This window comes from Phyllobates terribilis, unplaced genomic scaffold (assembly GCF_046119375.1).
Source record: "Phyllobates terribilis strain yellow unplaced genomic scaffold, ASM4611937v1 Scaffold_5__5_contigs__length_657084704, whole genome shotgun sequence".
NCBI classification, from domain to species: Eukaryota; Metazoa; Chordata; class Amphibia; order Anura; family Dendrobatidae; genus Phyllobates; species Phyllobates terribilis.
Genome location: NW_027362765.1, coordinates 97,801,948 through 97,824,791, shown reverse-complemented (window position 1 = coordinate 97,824,791; position 22,844 = coordinate 97,801,948). Strand labels below are relative to the sequence as shown.

The window sequence follows — 22,844 nt, the reverse complement described above, 5'->3', positions numbered from 1 at the left end:
ACATATTTTGCTACAGTTCACACCAGATGATTTCTACCTGGACTCATAAAGGCTATGACGTATTTGGCACAGCCGGCCCGTGCTTCCTCATCACTCTGGGGGTCTGCCAGTAAGCTCCGGACGTTGCAGTGAGGGTTTACAAGAGCGTAGGCTGGAAGTATCTTAATGTATTTGTATTTTGTGCTGTTCACGCCATCGATTCTGGTGTGTATACTGTGTGGGAAGCTCAACGTGATTAATCAAAGGTTGTGGCTGCTCAGAGCCCATTGCTAGTCACTTCATCTTATGCAAGCCATGAAAGGTTGTTCTTTTTTTTTTCCAATTTTAGCTGTCGCCGAACTACAAAACTCAGCAACGTGCTGCCCTCTCCAAAAGGAAAAAAAGATGGCAAGGGGATAGGCAACTTCCCCTCACTGAAATTTAGGGAGCACTATCTTAATCTCTGCTTCCATCCCAATGTCTGCTGAGATCATGAGTATCGATCTGTCCTATCCCCGACGATAGAGAACAAGAGGTTGCAGAGGGGTACGGAACCTGATGGCCAAATATGCTGGAGGAAACCACAGGTGGAACATCCCATAAGAAAACCACATCTTGCTCAAAAATGCAACATGAACCGAGAGGGATCATAAAAAATAAATTGGAGGGATGTGCACCATAACGATGACAATGATCTGTCCAGAATTAAGAAAAAAAAGATTCCTTGTATTCATAGCCAGGAGATCAGGCAAATAAAGATTTGTGTGCTGAAAACATGAGAACGTGCTGGTTCCCACACCCACAGAGTTGCAGCACCCCAGTGTGACCTCTCTTGAGGTACACCTTGGGCTTTCTCATCTTCCCATCACATAGATCCTGGGCATCTGGGTCAATCTACTGGTGGTCACTTAGGGCCACTTTACTTTGGCTGTAAAGGTCATATATAAATGTCAGAAGGACTTTGCGCCAGAAAAATATGTAGAGTCCTTGCTCTCCCAAGTGCTGAGTTTGCCAAGGGTGAATAATTAGCCATTTCCAGTGTATGAGCCGCCATTGATCAGTAAGTGATGGCAAATCCTCGTGGGAAAACTTCTTAAGGCACGTTCACCCAACGGAACAGTTCAAGAGAATTTTGATGTGTTCCAAAATCTGCATCTGAATGGGGTTCCTGCAGGCCTGTTCACTTCAGAAAATTTTCCACCGAGCAATTTTATGAAATGGGATGAAAAAAAAAATACCCTTAAAGAGAACCAGTCCGCAAAAGAAAATCATATTTACCTACAACTATAGTGGTGATCTGCAGATACATGCAGTTTTAATCATGTGGAGCAGTCTAATTGGAAGGTGACTGCAGGGAGAAAATGAAGTGAAATTCTTCCTGCAGCTGCTGTTGTCTAGTCTTACAGGCATCGCTCTTTGCACAATGAGTGCATTGTAATCCTTCCCACCGCTCCATCACAGGGTTAGGGGTGTGATTACTGAGCACTGACTGTTCTTAGCCCCTGTGCTGCCCCAATACTGGAAACGAGCAGCTGAAGAAAGAAGATAACTTAAAGGGGTTATCCAGGACTTTATTTTTTCACTAAGCACTTATTGGCAGGTAGTTGTTAACTACCTGTGTGCTGCTCTGCAACGATCTCTCCTGGCTTAGAGTGGTCATGGAGTGCACCTGCCGGCAATTCTCCCACTTCCTGTGATGTCATGTCGGCAGAGCAGCAGCTTCTCTTCCGCTCCACTCTGATGACTGTCAATGTTTTGTTGATTGACAGCCGGTACCCTGCTGTGTTAGGCTGAGTTGACTGTCAATCAACAGGACGCAAGCAGAGTGGAAAAGAAGGAACTGCTCTGCTGACATGACATCACAGGAAGCTGGAGAATAGCCTTACTCACTTTGAGCCAGGAGAGATCGTTGCAGGGCAACACAGGAAGGTAGTGAGCAACTACCTGTCAATAAGTGCTTTCCCCCAGAGGGAAAGAAAAAAGTTTCGGATAACCCCTTTAATTTTCTTCCTTTGGCTGCATTTCCAATTAGACTACTGCACCTGTTTAAAACACTATTAACCTGCAGATTACCACTGCGTCTGCTGAGAAATGCCTTTGTTTTTTCTTGTGGGTTCCCTTTAAAACATAGTGGTGGGCTTCCTCGCCTGTATGGCCACATGTCGTCTCCTGCCTCGCTGGCCATCTTATCGTTGCCTCTATGTCCCCTTGGTAATCTCTAGCCATCTTTTCTTCATCATTATCCTGGTTTCTCTGATGTCTGGATTCTCCTTTACCACCTTGCTCGGCATATTACTTGGGTGGCTCTCCTGGCGCAACTTCCAGGTGGTCTTTTCTACCAGAGCTTTATTTGACTTTAGTTGGAGTCTGTGCTATATCCATTGTTTCCATCCATCACTGAGCAGAAGTCCAAACCCCTCCGAAAAGGTGCTGCCAATCTTGTAAGATTAGCGATGGCAGGCCTGAGCTTTAGTACAGCCGTCTAAACTAGGCTAAAGTCCATTTTCAAACATTGATCAGATTAATTGGTCAAAATTGGCCATTTTTGAAAACTTTAGTCTCCCGTTACCATCAATCTAACTGAGAACCCCAGCTTTCCAGCTGTTTGTGCATAACACATTGATAATTTGTCATCTGGACTAGTTTTGAATTCCGCTCTTGGTTTCGGGGACCACTGGCCTATATGGTTCACTAATCAGTAGCATATCAGTATAGTGACACATGCACCATTGGTTTCTCGACACGAATAATTGGAGCCTAGAAGCTGCCGTATATGATAAGCTCTCTTTCTTACCCGTGTCTACTATTCCACTTCTCTGCTATGTAAGCTTACTAATTAAATAATATGTAATGCGCTGACTTCATATCGACTTATTGTGTCTTATTGATTGACAGCTTCCACAGCCTCCTCAGATTGTGTTCGCCAGCCTTTACCTGTCCTTGATTATATTGGCTGTCATTTGTCAGAGTCAGAAAAGCACTTTCCGCAGATTATCAGCTACAATGATGTAACAACCCAAATCATGTTATGAAAGCTCTCCGTGGATATATCTTCACCAGGTCCACTCTGCTAGTCACGGTGAGGAGCTCTGATCCTTTTTATGGGTCTTCATGAGCAAGAGATGAACCCCAAGGTAGCATTTTTGTGGACAGTCGAATAGGTACATGCCCTGTTTTAAGTTGTCTGACACTTTCGGCGAAATTGCTCCTTTATAATAGTCTTTGATCTCTTACCAATAATTCCTCCCTGCTTTCTGCCAGAAATGTGGAAGGATGTAGCAAACTTGGAGAAGAGGGGGTTTTTTTTCTCGCTTTTTCCAGTGTTATGAGATGACTGCATGCTAAGGACGAAGAGCCGTGTTAGCCAATAGCTGCGGAGCAGTTAGTGATGTCATTTTGGCAACCTCCGCAGCACAACCTGATGATGTGCAGCAGTAGTTCTTATTACTAATGACCTATGGAGTAGAGGAACCAAAGTGAATTAATTAAAGAGGTATTCTGCTTTTGGAAAACCTCTGTCCCCTGGCTGCAGTTAGTTTTTTAAAAAAAACAATCTGCATGCCCTCTCCACAGCAACACTCCGAGACCTATTAGCAGCCAGACAGGAAGCCAAAAAACTATTAGACTTGGGATATAGATGCTATCTCCAGGTCTGTAGCAGTAAGTTCTATGAATATAGCAATAAATGTGGACGCATGCTAGCGAGAGCTCTAAAATCCCAACAAGCCCAAAATCACATCCCAAAAATAAAAGACAACTCGGGTCAAATGCTAAACAAAGCGGAAGATATTACAACTGAATTCCATAAATATTATACTCAACTATACAATCTCGATGGTATACCAAACAACACATCCCCTGTTAATACTTCCTTGATTGGGACTGACACGCCTGAAACACGAGCACAGAACCCTTTAAAAATGTCTCCCGCCATATCTCTAGATGAACCCTTAACAGAGTCCGAATTGCAGTTAGCTACCCAGTCGTTAGCGAGTGGAAAAAGTTCAGGCCCAGATGGATATACAGTCAAATTCTATGAAACATTCCTTCCGCTCTTTTCACCTCTCCTGCTGGGAGGATTTAATCACGCATCCTGCACAAACCCCTTCCCTCCCCAAACTACAGAGGCACATATCACTGTTCTCCCAAAAAAGGGTGGGGACCCACACTTATGTTCTAGCTATAGACCAATCTCTCTGCTGAACGTGGATCTGAAGATCTACGCGAAAATATTGGCGAATAGGCTGCAACCTTTCTTAACCGCACACATACACTTGGATCAGGTGGGATTCCTCCCTGGGCGGGAAGCTCGGGACAACACTTTAAAGACAATTGACATTATTCATCATGCCCAATCAAGAGGTATCCCTCTACTGATACTCTCTTTGGATGCTGAGAAAGCATTCGATAGAGTCTCCTGGCTCGCCATATATTACTCTCTTAAAAAGCTTGGGGTAGGGGACCCTTTTATAGCCAAAATCATGGCCCTGTATCGCAATCCGTCAGCTAGGCTGAAGATAAATGGAACATTATCATCACCTTTCATAATAACCAATGGGACAAGACAGGGATGTCCTCTGTTCCCTCTGTTATACATCCTAGTGATGGAGCACCTGCTCTCATCAATCCGCGATAATCCCAATATTAGGGGGATTGGGGTGGGAGGCACAGAGTACAAGTGCTCTGCATTTGCTGATGATGTCCTGCTATATATCACTCAACCACATATATCCATCCATGCTGTTATGGCTGAAATAGATCACTTTGTTACATGGTCAAATTTTAAAATCAATACAGCGAAGTCTGAGGCCCTCGGTGTTTCCCTCCCCAAATCCATACAGGATTCCATCCAGTCCAACTTTCCCTTTGCCTGGCCCTCACAGGGTATCAAATACTTAGGAATTCGTATTCATAGAGACCTCTCCCGTCTATTTTATCTTAATTTTGGGCCCTTTATTGAACAACTCCATAGAGATCTTACTTCTTGGATGGTGAAGGATTTTTCCTGGTTCGGCAGAATAAATATACTAAAAATGAACGTCCTACCTAAACTCTTATACCTCTTCCAAACCATTCCCGTGGTAATTCCCTCAAATTTTTGGAAAAGACTGCGCAGTAGCTTTTGCAGATTTATCTGGGCAAGTGGGCGTCCACGCATTCGGGGAGATGTTCTGATCAGACACAAACAAAAGGGGGGCCTTAGCCTTCCGGATTGTAGAAGGTATTACATGGCAGCAGTACACGCTAGAATCCTGGACTTCTTCCATCATTCGGAGGGCATATGGCAAAGCAATGATCAAAGGAGACCATTCCTTTAAAGGTGGCGCTATTTTTGGGGAAGAGAAAAAAAATGCCTGTTTTATTCTTTTAAATCATGGAGCACATATAATCATTTTATAATAAAAGCCTTTTTTTTTTGTCTCCCCAGAATTATACACAGTACATCCCACTCTCAATCTATGACCTGCAGACCTGGATGGGGAGCCCCTCCATATTTGTATACGACTGCTCCAATGCCGGACTCATCGTCAAGTCCTTCAAGCAATTTGCTCTGCAGAGGGAACAGGAGTTAGAGGTAAGAACGAAAGCGATCCCGACCGTATACGCTCAGGACACAGATATGGCAGCCCCTCCGTCCTCCGTCCTCGCCCCCTGGCTCCTGCATTACTACTTGTTATAATACACAGCTGGTGTCTCCAGCGAGTCCTAATAACCACGCTTTTATAAAGACCTCGCACGCTCCCATTGAGAATTTTTCTAGCAGATGTTGTACACAAGCAATTTAACTCTATATATTGCTTTGTAAATCCAATCAGGAAACCACAAATCCTCCACCGCACCGCCAGTGGGAATACTACCAATTACATAATTATCCACGCGGCCTTCTAGCTGGCGCATATCATAAAGGGGGACATGTCGGGTCACCAGTCTGCAACCAAAATCCATACTATAATGTATTTTAGTATGTGACCGATGGATCAGGTGTAAAGTAAAAAATGTACTTTTAATGGGAACATCGAGATAGATTTCTTATTCTGCTTCAGATACTGATTTTCTGATGGGATTTGGCAGGCTTGTGTTTCGGACCATCGGTGATTGTCCAGCCGCCCTCTGTAGAATTAATGAGCACATTCAGCTCAGCCGGATTGAAAGTGTTAGGCGATGTTCACAAACAGCGTTTTTTTCAGCAGCCATAATCTGCTCTCTGGGCTGTAAAAATGCAACGTTTTCGCAGTGTTTTTTTTAGCTGCATTTTTGCCTATTGTACATGTTTAATGAAGTTGGTCTTATTCACCAAAAATACAGCAAAAACTGATTGCTGCGATTTTTCCAGTTGCTTTTTATGGGAAAAAAGCGCTGCAAAAGTGCTGAAAGGATTGATACTCCACAATTACAAAAAAATGCTCAAATTCAGTCAAGAAAAAAAATCAAGTGTGTGCATGAGATTTCTGAAATCTCATAGCTGCTACTGTAAAATGCAGTTTCTTTTCTACAGCCAAACGCTGCCTGAGAATATAGCCTTAGAATTAGAGGTCACTGAGTTAGCATCATGGGTATTCCCCTTTAAAGGGGATGTCTGTCCTTAAACTACAAGTCTGCAGCCACTCTGTGTATTGCGCGCTGTAAGCATTTTATGGTGCCGGGAGCGGGCGCAAGTATTCGATTTGCATGCTTCCGTCCACATTCTGAACTAGATGTGTCCGGCCTTGATCAATTCACTTCTTTCATTGAGCTGCACTCTTCTGTGCTAATCACATACTTGTGGTCACGGTCCCTAAGCGCCTGGTCCTGGCACTTGAGAATCCTCAGAGTGTGCATTGCGCGCAATGTGACGATTCACAAGTCTGCAGTCACACAGAGTGACTGCAGACTTGTACCCTATGGCCAGACAACCCCTTTAAAATCTTGTGCATGTCACATTCACGCCTGATGAATGCACAGTACTCTCTGGAGGATTGTGCCTCGTCTCTTGCAGCCTGTTCTTGGTTCACTGAACATGTGTATACCACAAGCGAGTACTGCACATACACCAGGCACAAACTGCGCACGCGCAAGATTTCAAGGCTGCGTTCCCATGATGCAGTGGCGATGACACCTCAATTTTTAGCACTATCTATCCAGCTCGACTGACTGAGCATATTATTTCTCAGAGCAGGGCTGTGGAGTCGGTAAGCCAAACCTCCGACTCCTCAATTTCCATGATACCGACACCGACTCCCTCATACATGGCTCATGTTTAAGTGATAAATTTACTATAGCACAGATTCATCTCAGCTAAAAGTCTAGACCCTTAGATCAGGAATAGGACAGACATTTATAGGACATTTCATAACTTTCCCAAATTCTTACGAAAAAATATTCCCCACAAACTGCATTGAACTACTGTACCCAATTTATTATATATTTTAGGAGTCGGAGTCGGTCCATTTTATACCGACTGCAACTCCGGCTCCACCAAAATGGACTCCGACTCCACAGCCCTGCTGTAGAGGGTGGCTATACAATCCTCACTATATCATTGATATGCCCCTTGACCTGTTTCATATGCACCATTTGTGCCCGGTGAATTTGCAGTACTTTTTTGTGGATCGTGCCTCCTCTCTTGCAGCCTTCTCTGGATGGCGGATGCACAATTCATCCTATGCCTACAGAAGATAAAGTAGGATCGGCGCGTGCTTCACATTTCGCAGGTGATCATAGTGGCAATCAAGCACTTAGGGGTGACACCAGTTACGTAACCCTTTAAATTTTATACATGATGAGAAAAATAAATGTCTGCTTTCTTTTAGCGCCACACCCTGTACATGGGTTGTATCTACTTTTGCAGCTCTACACCATTGAAGTGAATGGAGCTGAGCAGTAATACCACACGCAACCTGTGGACAGGCATGGCGCTGTTCTTAGAGGAAAGCAGCCATGTTTTTCTAATCGTAGACAAGCCCTTCAAGCTCCTTTCTCCGTTTCTTTCTCGTCTCAGTTCAGCGCATATACCCCGGTACATCTGTGCAACGACTCGGCCCATTTCTCATGCATCCATATTCCATGCTCCCTCCCCTCCTATTGCATCACGCTGGAATCTTCCCATAAATATGCATGGAATAGCGAGCGTTTTGCCGGGCGCTTTCTAATTATGAGCTCTGAGACTTTAGAGGACAGCTCATTTATTTCTCAGCTGCTAAGAGCAGCATTTCCAAAGACCTAAATTGCATTCAGTGCTATGCTCGGCTATAATTGGCACCCAAAGCATCCAAATGATTGTAATCTTGCTCACTTTCAAAACAAACATCTAATTTCGAAAGAAGATATTAATAAGGTCAAGGGGAAAAAAAAATCAACATATTCCTGGTGTGGAAGCTTAAGGAATCCAACGGAAGAGGCGGGAGTGCCACAGCCAGATGGGGGCTGACCTGCTTAGTCCTTGTGGCCCCAATATTTCCAGGACTCCCTTGAGTGATGTATAACCCTATGGCAGAGAGTGCCGCAGCCAGATGGGGGCTGACCTGCTTAGTCCTTGTGGCCCCAATATTTCCAGGACTCCCTTGAGTGATGTATAACCCTATGGCAGTGATCTGCAGTCTGTGGGTCTCAATGAAGTTGCCAAACTATGGTTGTCAGGGCATACTCATAATTGTAGTTCTGCAACAGGTGGTAAGCCACAAATTGGGGATCATGGCCCTAGGGGCATTGACTATAAAGTCTATTACCTTTGGGTGACTATTTTTCTCATTTTTGCCTGATGCTTTTTAGCAGGGCGGACAATCAGGGCGTGCTAGAAGTTATAGTCTTGCAACAGCCAACCACAGCCCTCAGGGCTAATACCTTGAAGTCCTTTCCCCTAGTGTGCTTTGGAGCTTGTTTCTTCGTTATTTTTCCACTTATTGCACTCTGCTTTTTTGCGTTTGATGATTTACCGTTTTGCCTTTGAGCTGTGTACACATAATACGATGATGGATTGCTTCGCAGAGGAATGTTCATTAGGATATATTTATGCAAAAAAGAAAAAAACAGCAGCAGCGACAGATGAATCCATATTCTCCGTTTTCTTTTCGAATAGTCAATGACCAGCAGAACATTATTCTTGGAAATCCACTTTGCGACGTCCACACTTGGTGTTGATTCAAACACTTGAGTTATTGGAATGTGGATGAAAGTAAAGGGAAAAAAATGGGCAAAGTTATGTTCTAGTTAATTGAAACAAAAACAATAAAAAAAACTTATGAAAGACATTGACCAATGATGAGTCCTTCACCGTGATATTGACTGCATTTTCCAAATTGTAGGTTCTGCCAATTGTACAAACAATAGTTGCAAGGGCCACCTTCAACAAATTATACTATGGGCTACACTTTCATCAATGTCTCTTAATTAATAGTGGATTGGAATACCAGTGAGGGATTTTTTGAAGATCTATCATCCAGAAGGCTTCTGATTAGCACCCAGTTGCCATCAAGAAGGAGGCTAAATAATGCTCTCTTTGACATATCCAGCTGGCCAGATCCATCATCTGTGCTCCTTCAAGGCAAATTGCTCTTCTTGAAATCCAAAAGGTTTGAATCTTGGAATACAGACTGATACTAATGGAATTTTTTGAAGGATGGTGACCGAACATTTGTGAACTTTTGAAAAATGTTCATCTTTGAAGTACGAAGAAAGTTCTGGCTGATCAGCTCTATTGTGTGTCCTACATCACGGCAAATCATTCTTCTTCGAATCCAAAAGGTTTCAAAGACAAATAGAATCTTTTGAGGTGGGGGTGACCGAATATTGTTGAACTCTTGAAAAATGTTCATCTTTGTCTTCCCTTGGTTGTCCACTTTGGTCATCAACATTTATGATAAATTATTCTATGGCCTACGCTCCCATCAGTATCTGATAATTAATGGTGGACCAAAACATCAGTGAGGGCTTTTTAGAAGATCCATGATCGAGGTGGTCTATGGCTAACAGCCTTCCACATCATCATATATACATTTCTTCATGAAATACGAAGAAAGTTCTAGCTGATCAGCTCTATTGTGTGTCCTACATCAAGGCAAAAATCGCTCTTCTTCTAATCCAGAAGGTTTAAAAGACGAATGGAATCTTTTAAGGTGAGGGTGACCGAATATTGTTGAACTTTTGAAAAATGTTCATCTTTGGATTCCCTTGGTTGCCCACTTTGGTCATCAACATTTATGATAAATTATTCTATGGCCTACGCTCCCATCAGTATCTGATAATTAATGGTGGACCAAAACATCAGTGAGGGCTTTTTAGAAGATCCATGATCGAGGTGGTCTATGGCTAACAGCCTTCCACATCATCATATATACATTTCTTCATGAAATACGAAGAAAGTTCTAGCTGATCAGCTCTATTGTGTGTCCTACATCAAGGCAAAAATCGCTCTTCTTCTAATCCAGAAGGTTTAAAAGACGAATGGAATCTTTTAAGGTGAGGGTGACCGAATATTGTTGAACTTTTGAAAAATGTTCATCTTTGGATTCCCTTGGTTGCCCACTTTGGTCATCAACATTTATGATAATTTACATTATGGCCTATGCGCCCATCAGTATCTGATAATTAATGGTGGACCGAAACACCAGTGAGGGGTTTTCTGAAGATCCATGATTGAGGTGGTCTATGGCTAACAGCCTACTGTCATCAATAAATTGCCCATATACTGTTCTTTGTGAAGTACAAAGGAAGTTCTAGCTGACCTGCTCCATTGTGTGTCCTACATTAAGGCAAATTTCGCCTCTTCAGATCCAAAATGCTTCAACTATGGAATTATAGATGGACATATGTGGAATTTTTTCAGGGGAGGTTGATTATGACCCAACATCTTTGGATTTTTGACAAATGGAGTGAACATAATAATGCAACACTCTTCAGTTTTGCTTTCCCTTGGTTGTCCACTTTAGTTGTATTCATTTTCTTTCTCTAGATGTCTTCAGTATTTTAGCGCTTTTGCTTGTGGGTGGAAAGATTGCTTTATTAGTGAACCTATAAGTCCCTCTCCCTAATTATAAATGAAGGTATACTTAGCTTATGTCAAAGTTGCTTGGTGTCTTGCGGATTTATATCAAGCGCAGTGCTCTCCATGACGGCTTTCATTAAAGTGCACTGACGCAGAGGAGAAGCCACTTGGGATACTGCACACTAATATGACATGTTCTGCTGTCCCTCTACTCTGAGGTTGCAAGCCTTCCTCTGCACGTCACTGCACTGTGAAAGGAATTTCTTTGCAAAAGATCGTACAATACTCATGATAAATTGCACTTTCCAAGATAAACCCAGTCCTCTGTTAGATTGAGGGAGGATACTGGGGGATTATAGATCAAATGTTGACCTTACATGGCATTATCCATTTGCTTGTCATTGTGTCTGTGATGTATTCATCTTTGCACTCAGACATGTAAGCCCAGTGTTGGTTGCAGTTTGCCAGTTAGACATCATCTGCACCATCTTCGAAATCACAGCATTAGTGATTGGCAGTCTGAGGACAGTAGGATATCCTCAAAAAATCTGACTGTACATTGGTGCCTAGAAGTGTATAAGCATTGTATATCAGATCAGGGAGAGGCTTGGAGCTGGTGTCCTCAGTGAGCGAAAAAATTGTGGTTTTCATGCCATACTCCTTTCACCTTCTACACCATTCTCCTTTAACCTCCACTTTGACCCCTAGCTCTGTGCCCCCTACAGCTGCACCCCCTTGTCCGCTAGTTCCGCACCCACTTGAGTCCTAGCGCCTTGGTCCCTAGCACCATACTCCTTGTCTCCTCGCTTTGCTCCCCCTAGTCTTCTAGCGTTGCTTCACCTTGTCTCCTAGCGTCGCTCCCCTTTTTCTCCTAGCGTCGCTCCCCCTTGTCTCCTAGCGTCGCTCCCCCTTGTCTCCTAGCGTCGCTCCCCCTTGTCTCCTGGCGTCGCTCCCCCTTGTCTCCTAGCGTCGCTCCCCCTTGTCTCCTGGCGTCGCTCCCCCTTGTCTCCTGGCGTCGCTCCCCCTTGTCTCCTGGCGTCGCTCCCCCTTGTCTCCTGGCGTCGCTTCCCCTTGTCTCCTGGCGTCGCTTCCCCTTGTCTCCTGGCGTCGCTTCCCCTTGTCTCCTGGCGTCGCTTCCCCTTGTCTCCTGGCGTCGCTTCCCCTTGTCTCCTGGCGTCGCTCCCCCTTGTCTCCTGGCGTCGCTCCCCCTTGTCTCCTGGCGTCGCTCCCCCTTGTCTCCTGGCGTCGCTCCCCCTTGTCTCCTGGCGTCGCTCCCCCTTGTCTCCTGGCGTCGCTCCCCCTTGTCTCCTGGCGTCGCTCCCCCTTGTCTCCTAGCGTAACTCCCCCTTGTCTCCTAGCGTCGCGCCCCCTTGGCTTCATATCAAACTCTGGAGAGATGCTGTCTGTACACACCTTCTCCACCTATGTTATGAGGTAGATGCATTCTTCAGCCGACTCTTTTTGTCTTAGCCACATCTTCCCCACATAGTCGTTTCTTAGCTAGATTTATAAGTAAAATTCACATAACCCTTTGCTGTGTGTAAGCCTTCCACCTTTCTCCTGTGCTCTTCTTCGCCCTTCTTTTCCCCATCATCCTGACCTATTAATATGTTCCATTGCTCTCGGCTGGATTGCCTCGTTTCTCCTCGCGCTCCCACAGGACCCCCCACTCATGGTGTGTTATTGCCACTCTGTGAAGGGTGACAGGCTGAATGAAATGTACAGAGCTGGGAAGTTGACTCGGCTCCGAGAGAAACCGATAATGTCTCGGTGTACTAATATCCCTCCACATATTGGTGTCTGGGGGCACATGGCACCAGAGGTGATAAATAGATATTTCTCATTTAATGCTCTTCCTATTTTTGACCTAGCGGGGCATCCTGATTTTTTTAATACACTTTTATAGAAAAAAAATAGCTCATCATCTCAATCTCATCTCTTGCCACCCTGTAAACCCAATGTTCCTAGTGCAATGAATTGTGGAATGGTATATCCTATTTGATGGTTTTTTTATGTTTTTTTTTTTTAATTCTCCTGTATTGTAGTTTAAACTGCTGTGGATTTGTGTGGAAATTGCACTTCAAACCCTGAGCTTATAAACATGGCCTTGGGGGTTCAACTGTTCGGATTGCTGGAGTTGGAGAACCTGATCCCCATCTATTGCCCCAAAAAGTGTGTTTCAAAGTGATTGTTTGCAACCGGTGACTGCCAATTCATACCCCTCTATGGCAGGTGGAAACAGCGAAACAGCCACCCAAATCCTCCTCCAACTGCTGGCATCGTGGAGCAAGAGTAGGGATACTTCTGATGGGCTTATTTTTGCTTCCAAGAATGTTGGTAAATCAAGAAAGAAATTTGCGAAAGGTTTAAAAAAAACACCTCTGTATGTCCAAAGTCCGTTCCCCTTACAACCTGCACCTTCTTCATAGCAACTCGTCCTCCTTAATACTCGTATTATTGACTAAACAGATGTTTGTTTGTTTTTTGTTTTGGTTGCAAAAAAGACATACTCTGTGGTTCAAGAACGGAGGAGGAACCCAATTCACATAAAAACCAATTTTAAAAACCCCTGGATTCATTCCTATTTCACATTGCCAAATTTTGTAGAGCTTCCACTTAATGGATTGAACACACTCCCCCGCCCCACTTTTGAATCTGCCCACACTAGCATCATGGCTTTCGATTTACCGGAGCCATGACAGATCTAATAAATCCAGTACTAATGGATCCATCAAGCATGTACTTGAAAGTGAGACTTAGTTGGGAACCGGTGGCGGAGCGTGCGTAGTTGAGAATCGGTAGCGGAACATACGTCCTACTGATTCTTACCACTCACTGGCAGATTCAGCTATGAAAACATTCATGTTACTACTCAAATCCTTCTGGCGTCCTGGAACACATCTGATTAGACTTATTTCTGTGTCCAAGAATTTTGGCAAGTCAAGAAAAAGATTAACAAGGCGTTTCAAAAACTTCTTCGTATATATAACTTAGTACCCCACAACGTACACCTTCTTCATATCATTTCGCCCTCCTTACTACTCGTATTGACCAAACTCGTGGGTTCTTTATTTAGGTTGCAAGAAGACCCAGTGGTTCCACCAATGTGACCAAATTTGGAGTAGAGGAGATACAGTTTGTGGCTGAGAATCCTAGTCACATAAAAAGTTTTAAAACTTTGCAAACATGTAGATTAAAGAGTGATTTTCAATTTAGCAAGTTATTTCTTATACACATGATGGGGCAAAAGGTCCTGAACGCAGGGGGGTCCCTGCAATCTCAAGAACGGGGCTCTGAAGTGTCCAATTGGAATGTTTCAATGGCCACAAATGCAAGTCACCTCTATGACACAGTCAGGGAGAGCTAAGTGCTGATCTCATGGTTGATGGAGAGGATCGCTAAGTTTTCATTTTTCATTGCGGAGTTCTCCAGTCTTTCCGCGTTATAGACCAGACTTACTAGACCCGTACTGTTTCATGCTCAGGCTCCGGTATCACTGGCATCATGGCTTCTGACTTAACAGCAGTCATGATCAATATAACAGATACTAATCAATCCTATTCACAAAGTATCATTTATTCCTATATTTCTTAAAGCCGATCTGTCACCAGATTTCAAAATACAAAAATTGTTAAATAGATCTAAGACCTGAGGAGGCTGGTGTAATTACTGTGAAAATCCATGTCAAAATGGCTGTATAATCCTTTTTTTTTTTTTTTAAAGTTTTCAATTCCATTTCTTTCTGCAATATGTATAGTTTAACATAAGAGGTAATTCCATGGGTTCTTGATAAGTATTTTGTAGGAGTAAAGATTTTAATATTAAAGGGGTTTTCCACTTTGTAAAACAACAAAACCAGATGGTACTTACCCTTCCCAGGTCCAGCAACGGTTCTCTGCCATTCCTTCAAGCTTATTTTTTCATGATCATGTCACATCGACATCTCACATCACCACTGCAAAGAATCGCTGATCTCCGCAGCTCCTTGTCATCACAGTATGGGGTACTAGTTAGCTTTGACACATCTCTTAGAAGGTACCCTCTTTGCAGACAACAAATAGGTCATCGCCTTCTCTAAAAAGTACAAAAGAAATTAATAAGGAGAGCCTCGCTCAAGGGCCCTGTTGTGTCCGGATAATTGGGGAACCGCTCGATAATTGGGGGTCCAGGTAATTTATTGGTTGAACTTTAACTCATGTGAAGGAGGATTGGATAGATGCAGTGATCATAATCACACATGCAGTAATTTTTCATTGTGATATCACTGTTTTTGTCTGGAAATTCAGCTTTGGCCACTGGAACTCGTGCATCTTTAAAGGGTTACCGTCATTATATATATATATATATATATATATATATATATATATATATATATATATATATATATATATATATTATTATAATGTAAAAAATAATATATAAAGAAACCAATAGTTCACGTGAAGATAAGAAATTCTTATAATATAGTAAAAATTATGATCAGAGAAATCTGCTTCTTTCTCCTCCTGGTCTGATCTTTTATTCTCAAAATTCTCAATTCCCAGGTAAATTCTATCTTCGGTGAATCCCTTTACTGTGATAGATGACAGTTGGTGCTCTTAAAGTTCACTAGAACTTGCAGTGGAATTTCTGGGTCAGTCTCTAGCTCCTCCCCCTTCATAGAGTCTTATAAGCACCAACTGTCATCTCTTATCTCGGTAATGGGGATATCTGTCTCCACTGAATTCAGAATTTACCCACGAATTGTGAATAAATGATCAGTCCATGAGGAGAAAGAACCAGATAAGTCTGATGAGGTATTTTGCAAGTTGCTGATTTCCACTTGTACGTGATTTTTACAAAATTGAAACTACAGTTACTCTTTAAGGCCTAACATGCTTGCCCGACCTCTGATGAATACTAGTGCTCCATAGAGTTATTAGTGAACACTAATTGGATGATTTAATTACAGGTCGCTGCCATTAATCCCAGTCACCCCTTGGCACAGATGCCTCTGCCGCCTTCCATGAAGAATTGCATCCAGTTGGCTGCCTGCGATGCCGATGAGTTGTTACCCATGAACCCCGACCTTCCCGCTGATCTCTTCACCTCCTGCCTCACTACGCCAATCAAAATAGCACTACGATGGTGAGTAAAACAATATTTTCTTAGAAAATGCAGAAAACCCTGATGCACATTTACGACTACCTTAAAACCCTATCTGGAAGGAAAGTGATCCACTACAAAGAGTATATCTCTGCTCGTCCATTAAGGTCAGTGTCCACCATGTAGTCCAATCAAATCGGAAACCTGAAAGTAAGGGTTCAGTTTCCCTGCAGCGCCACCACAGGAGGAATAAAGTATTACATAAATCCTTGGTAACCTGTGTAACGAAGGACAGTACAAATCCTCCAGAGGGAAAGACACCCTTTATATCTGCTCTGGCCCAGAAATGAGGCTCCTGAATGGATAACCCCCTGACCTTTTAACTCATCATTTACTAATGTATGAAAATTGATTTTGGATAGGGTATGCCATAAGTGTCTAGATGATGTATGTCCCACCTCTGGGTCCCAACCTATATCGAGGATGGGTCCCTATCAAGCCTCGTATGGAATGGAGAGGTACCCATGCTAGAAAAAAATTCTGCTACCTCTTCAATGACAGTGGTGGGAGATTGGCCTCTTCTAAAGATAGGGGAGAGTCCCAAAGCTGGGGCACGCATACATCAAACCTTTTTATGTCTCATCCTTTTAAAAACATGACATTATGAGATGGTAGTACCCCTTTATAACATGTAATAACAGCTAGATTACCTCTGAAAGTTTTGAAAACTTTATCATCCTGAAGGGCACAACATTTTCACAAAGTTTTGAAGGTTGATGTGACTCCTGGTGACTGAGCTCTGGGTTAATTATCCCCTCGCAACCGGGCCGCCTTGATCATCTCCTTGGTCATTTTGCGGGTTGCTGGCCTTTCGGGCCCAGTGGATGACACTGAACTTTGTACTATAGATTGGATGATAATTCATTTGTGTTATCTGTTAATTTGCATTATAATGAACAGCTGCAGTGGAAGCGCTCGCGTCTGACAGTGATCAATAGTCTGCAGCACGTCATCCGTGCTCAGTAACGGCCGCGCGCTGCCTGCTCCGAGGATCTGCGGTCCTCCATGGTTTTCCATATCACGCAGGCTCATTTATATTATACATCGGCTTCTGCACAATGTGGAGGGAAGCGCTTTTATGTTTCCAGCTGCAGGCTCTTAATATATCCTGAGGCGGCACTAACACACGGGGTTCTCAGCCTTCACGGCCTTGAAGGAATAAAGAGGAACAAACTCGTATTAACAGTGCCAAGCATTTCCCAGCTGAGCCGTAGAAGGATCCACGGGGTATAAGGGATCAGGATGTTTTCCTAGAAATTCTCATATAGATTTAGTAAGATCACAGCCTTGGACCATTATATATTGCCAGCGGATAATATTAATACCTGCTGTCTATCACATTAACCTTTCGTAGGCTGGAAATTGTGCCATCACACAAGTGAAAGCATAAGCGCCGGTGCAGCTGATCAAGGAATCCACTAGCAGTGGGTCTGTCTTTTGGCAGCACCCATTATTGTATTAAAAGAGGACACTTAAAGGGGAACTTCCACTGTGTTTTTTTTATTTAAACTCAGTACCTCCTCCAATTGGCACTGCTCCTCTGATTCTGGAACGCTTTTTCTTTTTCTTCTGTGTTCTTCTGTTCCAGAGTTATGCCACCTTGTAAGAAAGAATCAAATTTTGCCTGCAAGCATCTGGGATTATACTACAGAACTTATATGTGGGCGTTGCCGTGTTTTGATTGGCCAGCATCAGTGGAGAAACACCCACAGAGAAGTTCTAGTTGCTTGGAGGCAAAATTTGCTTCTTTATTACAAGGGGGCATAATTTTGGAACAGAGAGGCACAGAAGAAAAATAAAAACTGTTCCCGAATCAGAGGATCAGCAGCAATTAGGGAAGACAATCAGTTTAATTTAAAAAATATAGTGAAAGTTCTCCTTTAAGTATCCTCTGGTGATAACATATTATGTGGTGCCAAAAGACAGACCCACTCTTCGCGGATTGCTCGATCAGCTGCGCTGGCGCTTATACTTTCATATATTCACAGATTAGTGGCAATCTTTGGACAAACAGTGTACACTGGAATAATGTAGTATAGTGGTTTATAGTAGGGAAGAAGACCCTATCCATATTTAGGCTGTAGTTAACTAATATTTGTATTTCCCACCTTTTCCAAGTTGTACAATTCCTCTGTTACTCATCTGGGAAATGTATGAATAAATTGCCAATGGGAAATGTTCGCACTCTTATTTTCCTTCACCAGCACGGTCATCACGAATAACAGTCTCTTTGTACGCTCCCCATTGACAAGTGTTGACTACAGTTGTGCACCACGAAACGTCCCTGCTGATTAGTTGGCCAGCAAGCCGTGATGCACGCATGTTGCCAAACCTTAATCCAGGCAGTAGTCTACTGATTAGAAGGGGTGCCGGGATGTCACAGGGAAAAGGGGGTCCTCAGTGCTCTGGTACAGCACACTAGGGACTAAATGACCAGGTTCGTTGCCCAACTCTAGTGTCCACAGTTTTCAATTTATCAAATCTTTCCAGGGGGAATAACAGAAGGATGACGCAATCTAAAGCTCTAGGAAAAGAGCATGCAAAGTGAGACCTGGTCATATATGGAAAAGGGATCATACAGCTGCACCATTAAGGATCTGGGAAGAGGTTGATGGCGCCTCCTGTGGTGGACTAGCAAAACTGTGGGAGACAGAAGGCTATCATTGGCCTAATCTAACAACGGCAATAGCTGTTAGAAGCGAGCGGGTGTGTTACCGTTCAGTAGGTCAATGCCCGGTTCTTGATGAAAGATCTTCTCTTCTGATGTTGAAGGGTTAATCATCTCCTCTCACAAGCAGAGAGAATAAAAGATGCATGTCGCCGGAGCAGTGAGGGAGCGGCTGTGCGTCTGCTTGCAGAGCCCCATCTCCAGTAATGGAGATACACTGCAGCCTTAATCAAATATCCATCAGCTCAAGCAAACATCCCGGCTCACCTCAAGGGCTGATTTATATGGAGACTCATGTACATCACACTCAATAACACTTCTGCTTTACAAAGTATTAGTCAACCGTATGAAAAACCTGCCAGGAATCCATTGATCAAAATCTGTGCCGAACGCGAGTGTTTCCGAGCCGCTGGTAATGAGCCGGAGATCAGCCCTGCGCCACGCACACTCTTTCCTCCATCACTCACTTCCATATGTATCCCCCACCTCCCAGCAATATAAGCTTTGCTTATGTACTGACAGATATTTTATTGCATTCTGTTTCAGTTCCTCTGCTTGCTGTCAGTGAATGGGAAACCATGCCCTGCCCACACTTGTAGCCATTTCATTAAAATACCTAACTCTGTACTGTAATTAGATATGATCAGGACAGGCTTTAAGTGTCTTAATGAGAACATTATTGTTTCCATTCATTGACATCTGCAGAGATCTTGAATTTAGAACAATTATATTTAGACGTTATGAAACACTCTGATACGATGAATGAGCCATCCAGGTGTCCTAAATCTGTTTGATCTGATGTGAACAATATGTTTCCAATTATTGACAGCAAGCAAAGTTCTTAATTAATCTTTACGTGAAGTTTTGTCTATTTTAATAAAAGTTTGATCTTTGTACAGCTTGGTGTTCGACACGTTATCCATCTTAAAGGATTTTTTTTTAGAATGTAACTTTGTAATCTCCTCCCCATCCAGCAGCCCTCGGCTACCTTTTCAGGCGAAACCTCTTCAGCTATCAAAAAAATCCATCTAGTGTAAGACCATAAATAGTAGACACGAAAGAAGGGAGAGGAGGGGGATGTAGCTGCAGCTCTACGCAGTATAACTGTATGTTAGGGAGAGGTGGAAACACAGCATGAGGTAAGTTGAGGGGGATACAACTTTACGCAGTAAATCTATATGATAGGAGAGGGGGATGCAGCTGCAGCATTATGCAGTATACCCGTATGATAGGAGAGGGTAAACACAGCATAAAGGGAGAGGAAGGGGATGCAGCTGCAGCTTTACGTAATATAACTGTATGATAAGAGAGGTAAAAATACAGCCCGAGGGGGGTGTAGTTGTTCTCCAAGTGAGTTAATTAAACATCTTGAGGGGAAATAATGGGGATGTGGCTGCAGATTTTCTCTCTGTAAATTAATAGGGGAGAAGAGGGGGATGCAGCTGCAGCAATTCTCTTTCTGAGTTAATTAACCAGCATGAGAAGAGAAATGGGGGTATGCTTCTACAGATTTATCTCAGTGATTTTGTGAAACAGAACTAGGGAATAGGAGGCGGATGCAGCAACAGCTTTTCACTCAGCGATTTAGTGAAACCGTTAGGGGAGAGGAGGGAGGTGAAGCTGTAACTTTTCGTTTAGTAGCTGCAGAGCCCAGGGGGTGCAGGAGCTTTTCATCTAGTGACTTATTGAAACTGCATGAGTCCAGATTAAAGGGAGGAGTTGTTAGCAGCGATTTTTATTGAAACTGCATTAGGGGAGAGGAGGGGGATGCAGCTGCAGCTTTTCCCAGTTGTCTTTTTTTTTTTTTCTCTGAAACTATATGGAGGAGGTGGGGAGGTGGAGTATCCACCAGCGAGCATCTGCCATCCAAATAGCACACAGAACAAAACTGTTATGAAATCAAGAGCTTTCTACCCGCTCCATGAGCATGGGGTCCAAAAGTATCTCAAACCTCCTGGCTGTACTACCTCTAATAGACATCTACAGCCCCCAGGAAGGATTTTGATTAACTTTACAGTGTTAATTACATTTCTTTATATTTTTCCAGCATGAATTATTTTTCACTTTAATTTCTTTAAAATATAATAATATTTTTTGCCCGCCCGCCAGCCTCACATGTACGAAAATTTTCACTTGTACATTTTCCATCTCCCCTTTAATGAAACAGAATTTAGATCTCTAATTCGAGTAATTGAATCTCATGGAGACGCTGATTGAATATCGCTCGGTAATTGTACGACGGCGTATCCGCTCCTGATCCCCGTGTTTTACAATTAATCAGATATTATACCGCTCTGTCATCCCAATTAGTCATGCGCTTCGGTGTATCACACGGTAACGGATCGCAGCCGTCTGTACGAGTCCCCACATAATGAGTAACATGCTATTCTTAATCCTTTCCAAAAAGAACAGATAATCTGGGGAGACGTGATATTTATTGCCAGGATTATAGCACAAATACACAAAATTAATATTTATACGCTGCTGCTCGTTGGATATTACAGGGATATTATCCATATTCCCGGGTGTAGGAGGCTTTTTGCTTTTACTAAATATAAAGGGTTGAATGAAAGATGCTTTCTTACTAAAACAGTGCCATCCCTGTCCACAGGTTGTGTCTGGTACTGCAGCCCAGCTCTATTGAAAGGAAAGGGGCTGAGTTGCAATGCCACACACAACATGTGAACCAGTGTGGCACTGTTTATTCAAGAAAGCACGTATTTTCCTTATTTTTTTTTAATAGATCCCTTGTAAAGATACTCACTTCTTTTTGTATGTTGCTGTTTTTATTTTATTTTTATTTTTTTTATAAATTATTAATTCAATGTTTTCTGTTGTAGGTTTTGTATGCAGAAAAGTGTTAAACTTGTGCCGGGTGTCACTCTGGATCTCATTGAGAAGTAAGTAAAAGTTTAAAAATCAAAGAATTGTTTTTGTTGTTTAAGGCATTCTAAGGGCTTGTTCACACAAGTGATGTTGTGAAAAAAACGGACAGCACCCTGACCAATGTTATTCAATGGGGCAGTGCAGAAGACCGATTTGTTTTTTTGTTTTTTTTTCCATTTTGGAAAAAATCTCAGCATGAGCTAGTTTCTTGTGTAAATCGGATGAGCTTCATCCATTCAAGTCTACGGGTGTGCAAAAAAAAAAAAATTGGATGCCGTACAAAGCCACAGTGTAGCATCCGATTTTTACGGATATATTGCAATTCTGTAACGTAGGAAACTGTAAATGGTTTATAGCCGCTGCAGTAAAAACGGACTGCATACGGATGACAAGTGAGAGAAAAAAATCGTCCAAATTTTCTGGATGAAACTCTGAAGGAATTTTTATATGCTTGTGTGACCCATCTCTTAAAGGGATTACATGACTCTAGGTGAAATGATTGTACCAGAGCGTAGCTGAGTGCGGCTGGCCTTGGGATGGACTCTCGGAAAAGGGTTTGTAAATGGGCTCTGTGGATCGCCTCTATTTGAGGAGTTCCTATTCCTTCTGTAATGATTGCAAGTCTCAGCTCTTAGTAGTGTTAATAGTGTGGGATGAAATTAAAGGGTATTGCAGTCTTCTACATTTATGGTATAAATGTCTGTTAGATGTGGGGCCAACAACTTTCTTGAAAACGGCCCCCTTGTGTGCCGATATCAGTGAAAAAGTGGCTGCACCGTCATTGTGCTCTTGTCATTGGATAGGAGGTTGGTCATGCGTTGCTCTCATCAGTGGAGAGGTGGCTGCACATACGTTGCTCTCTTGTGAATGGAGAGGTGGCCACGCATGTGTTGCTCTCTTGTGAATGGAGAGGTGGCCACGCATGTGTTGCTCTCTTGTCGGTTGAGAGGTGGCTTCTCATGCATTGCTCTGATCAATGGGGAGGTGACTGCTCATACAGTGCTCTCTTTGTCAGTGGAAAGGTGGCCACACATGCATTGTGGTGTTATCAGTGGTGAGGTGGCCACACATGCATTGCGGTGTTATCAGTGGTGAGGTGGCCACACATGCATTGCGGTGTTATCAGTGGTGAGGTGGCCACACATGCATTGCAGTCTTATTAGAGGTGGCCTTGCATGCGTTGCGGTCTTGTCAGTGGAGAGGTGG

The 22,844-nt window shown here is 43.1% G+C and overlaps 1 protein-coding gene across 3 annotated transcripts in view; it reads left to right on the top strand.

Moving 5' to 3' along the window:
* The window catches only part of RPTOR (regulatory associated protein of MTOR complex 1), a 274,050-nt gene that overhangs the window by 171,332 nt on the left and 79,874 nt on the right, over positions 1-22,844 (top strand). For all 3 annotated transcript variants that reach the window (XM_073682602.1, XM_073682601.1, XM_073682600.1), the window contains 3 exons: positions 5,408-5,554; positions 15,891-16,066; positions 21,593-21,652. In XM_073682602.1, the coding sequence (XP_073538703.1) occupies positions 5,408-5,554; positions 15,891-16,066; positions 21,593-21,652 (383 nt within the window). The remainder of the gene's footprint in view (positions 1-5,407; positions 5,555-15,890; positions 16,067-21,592; positions 21,653-22,844) is intronic.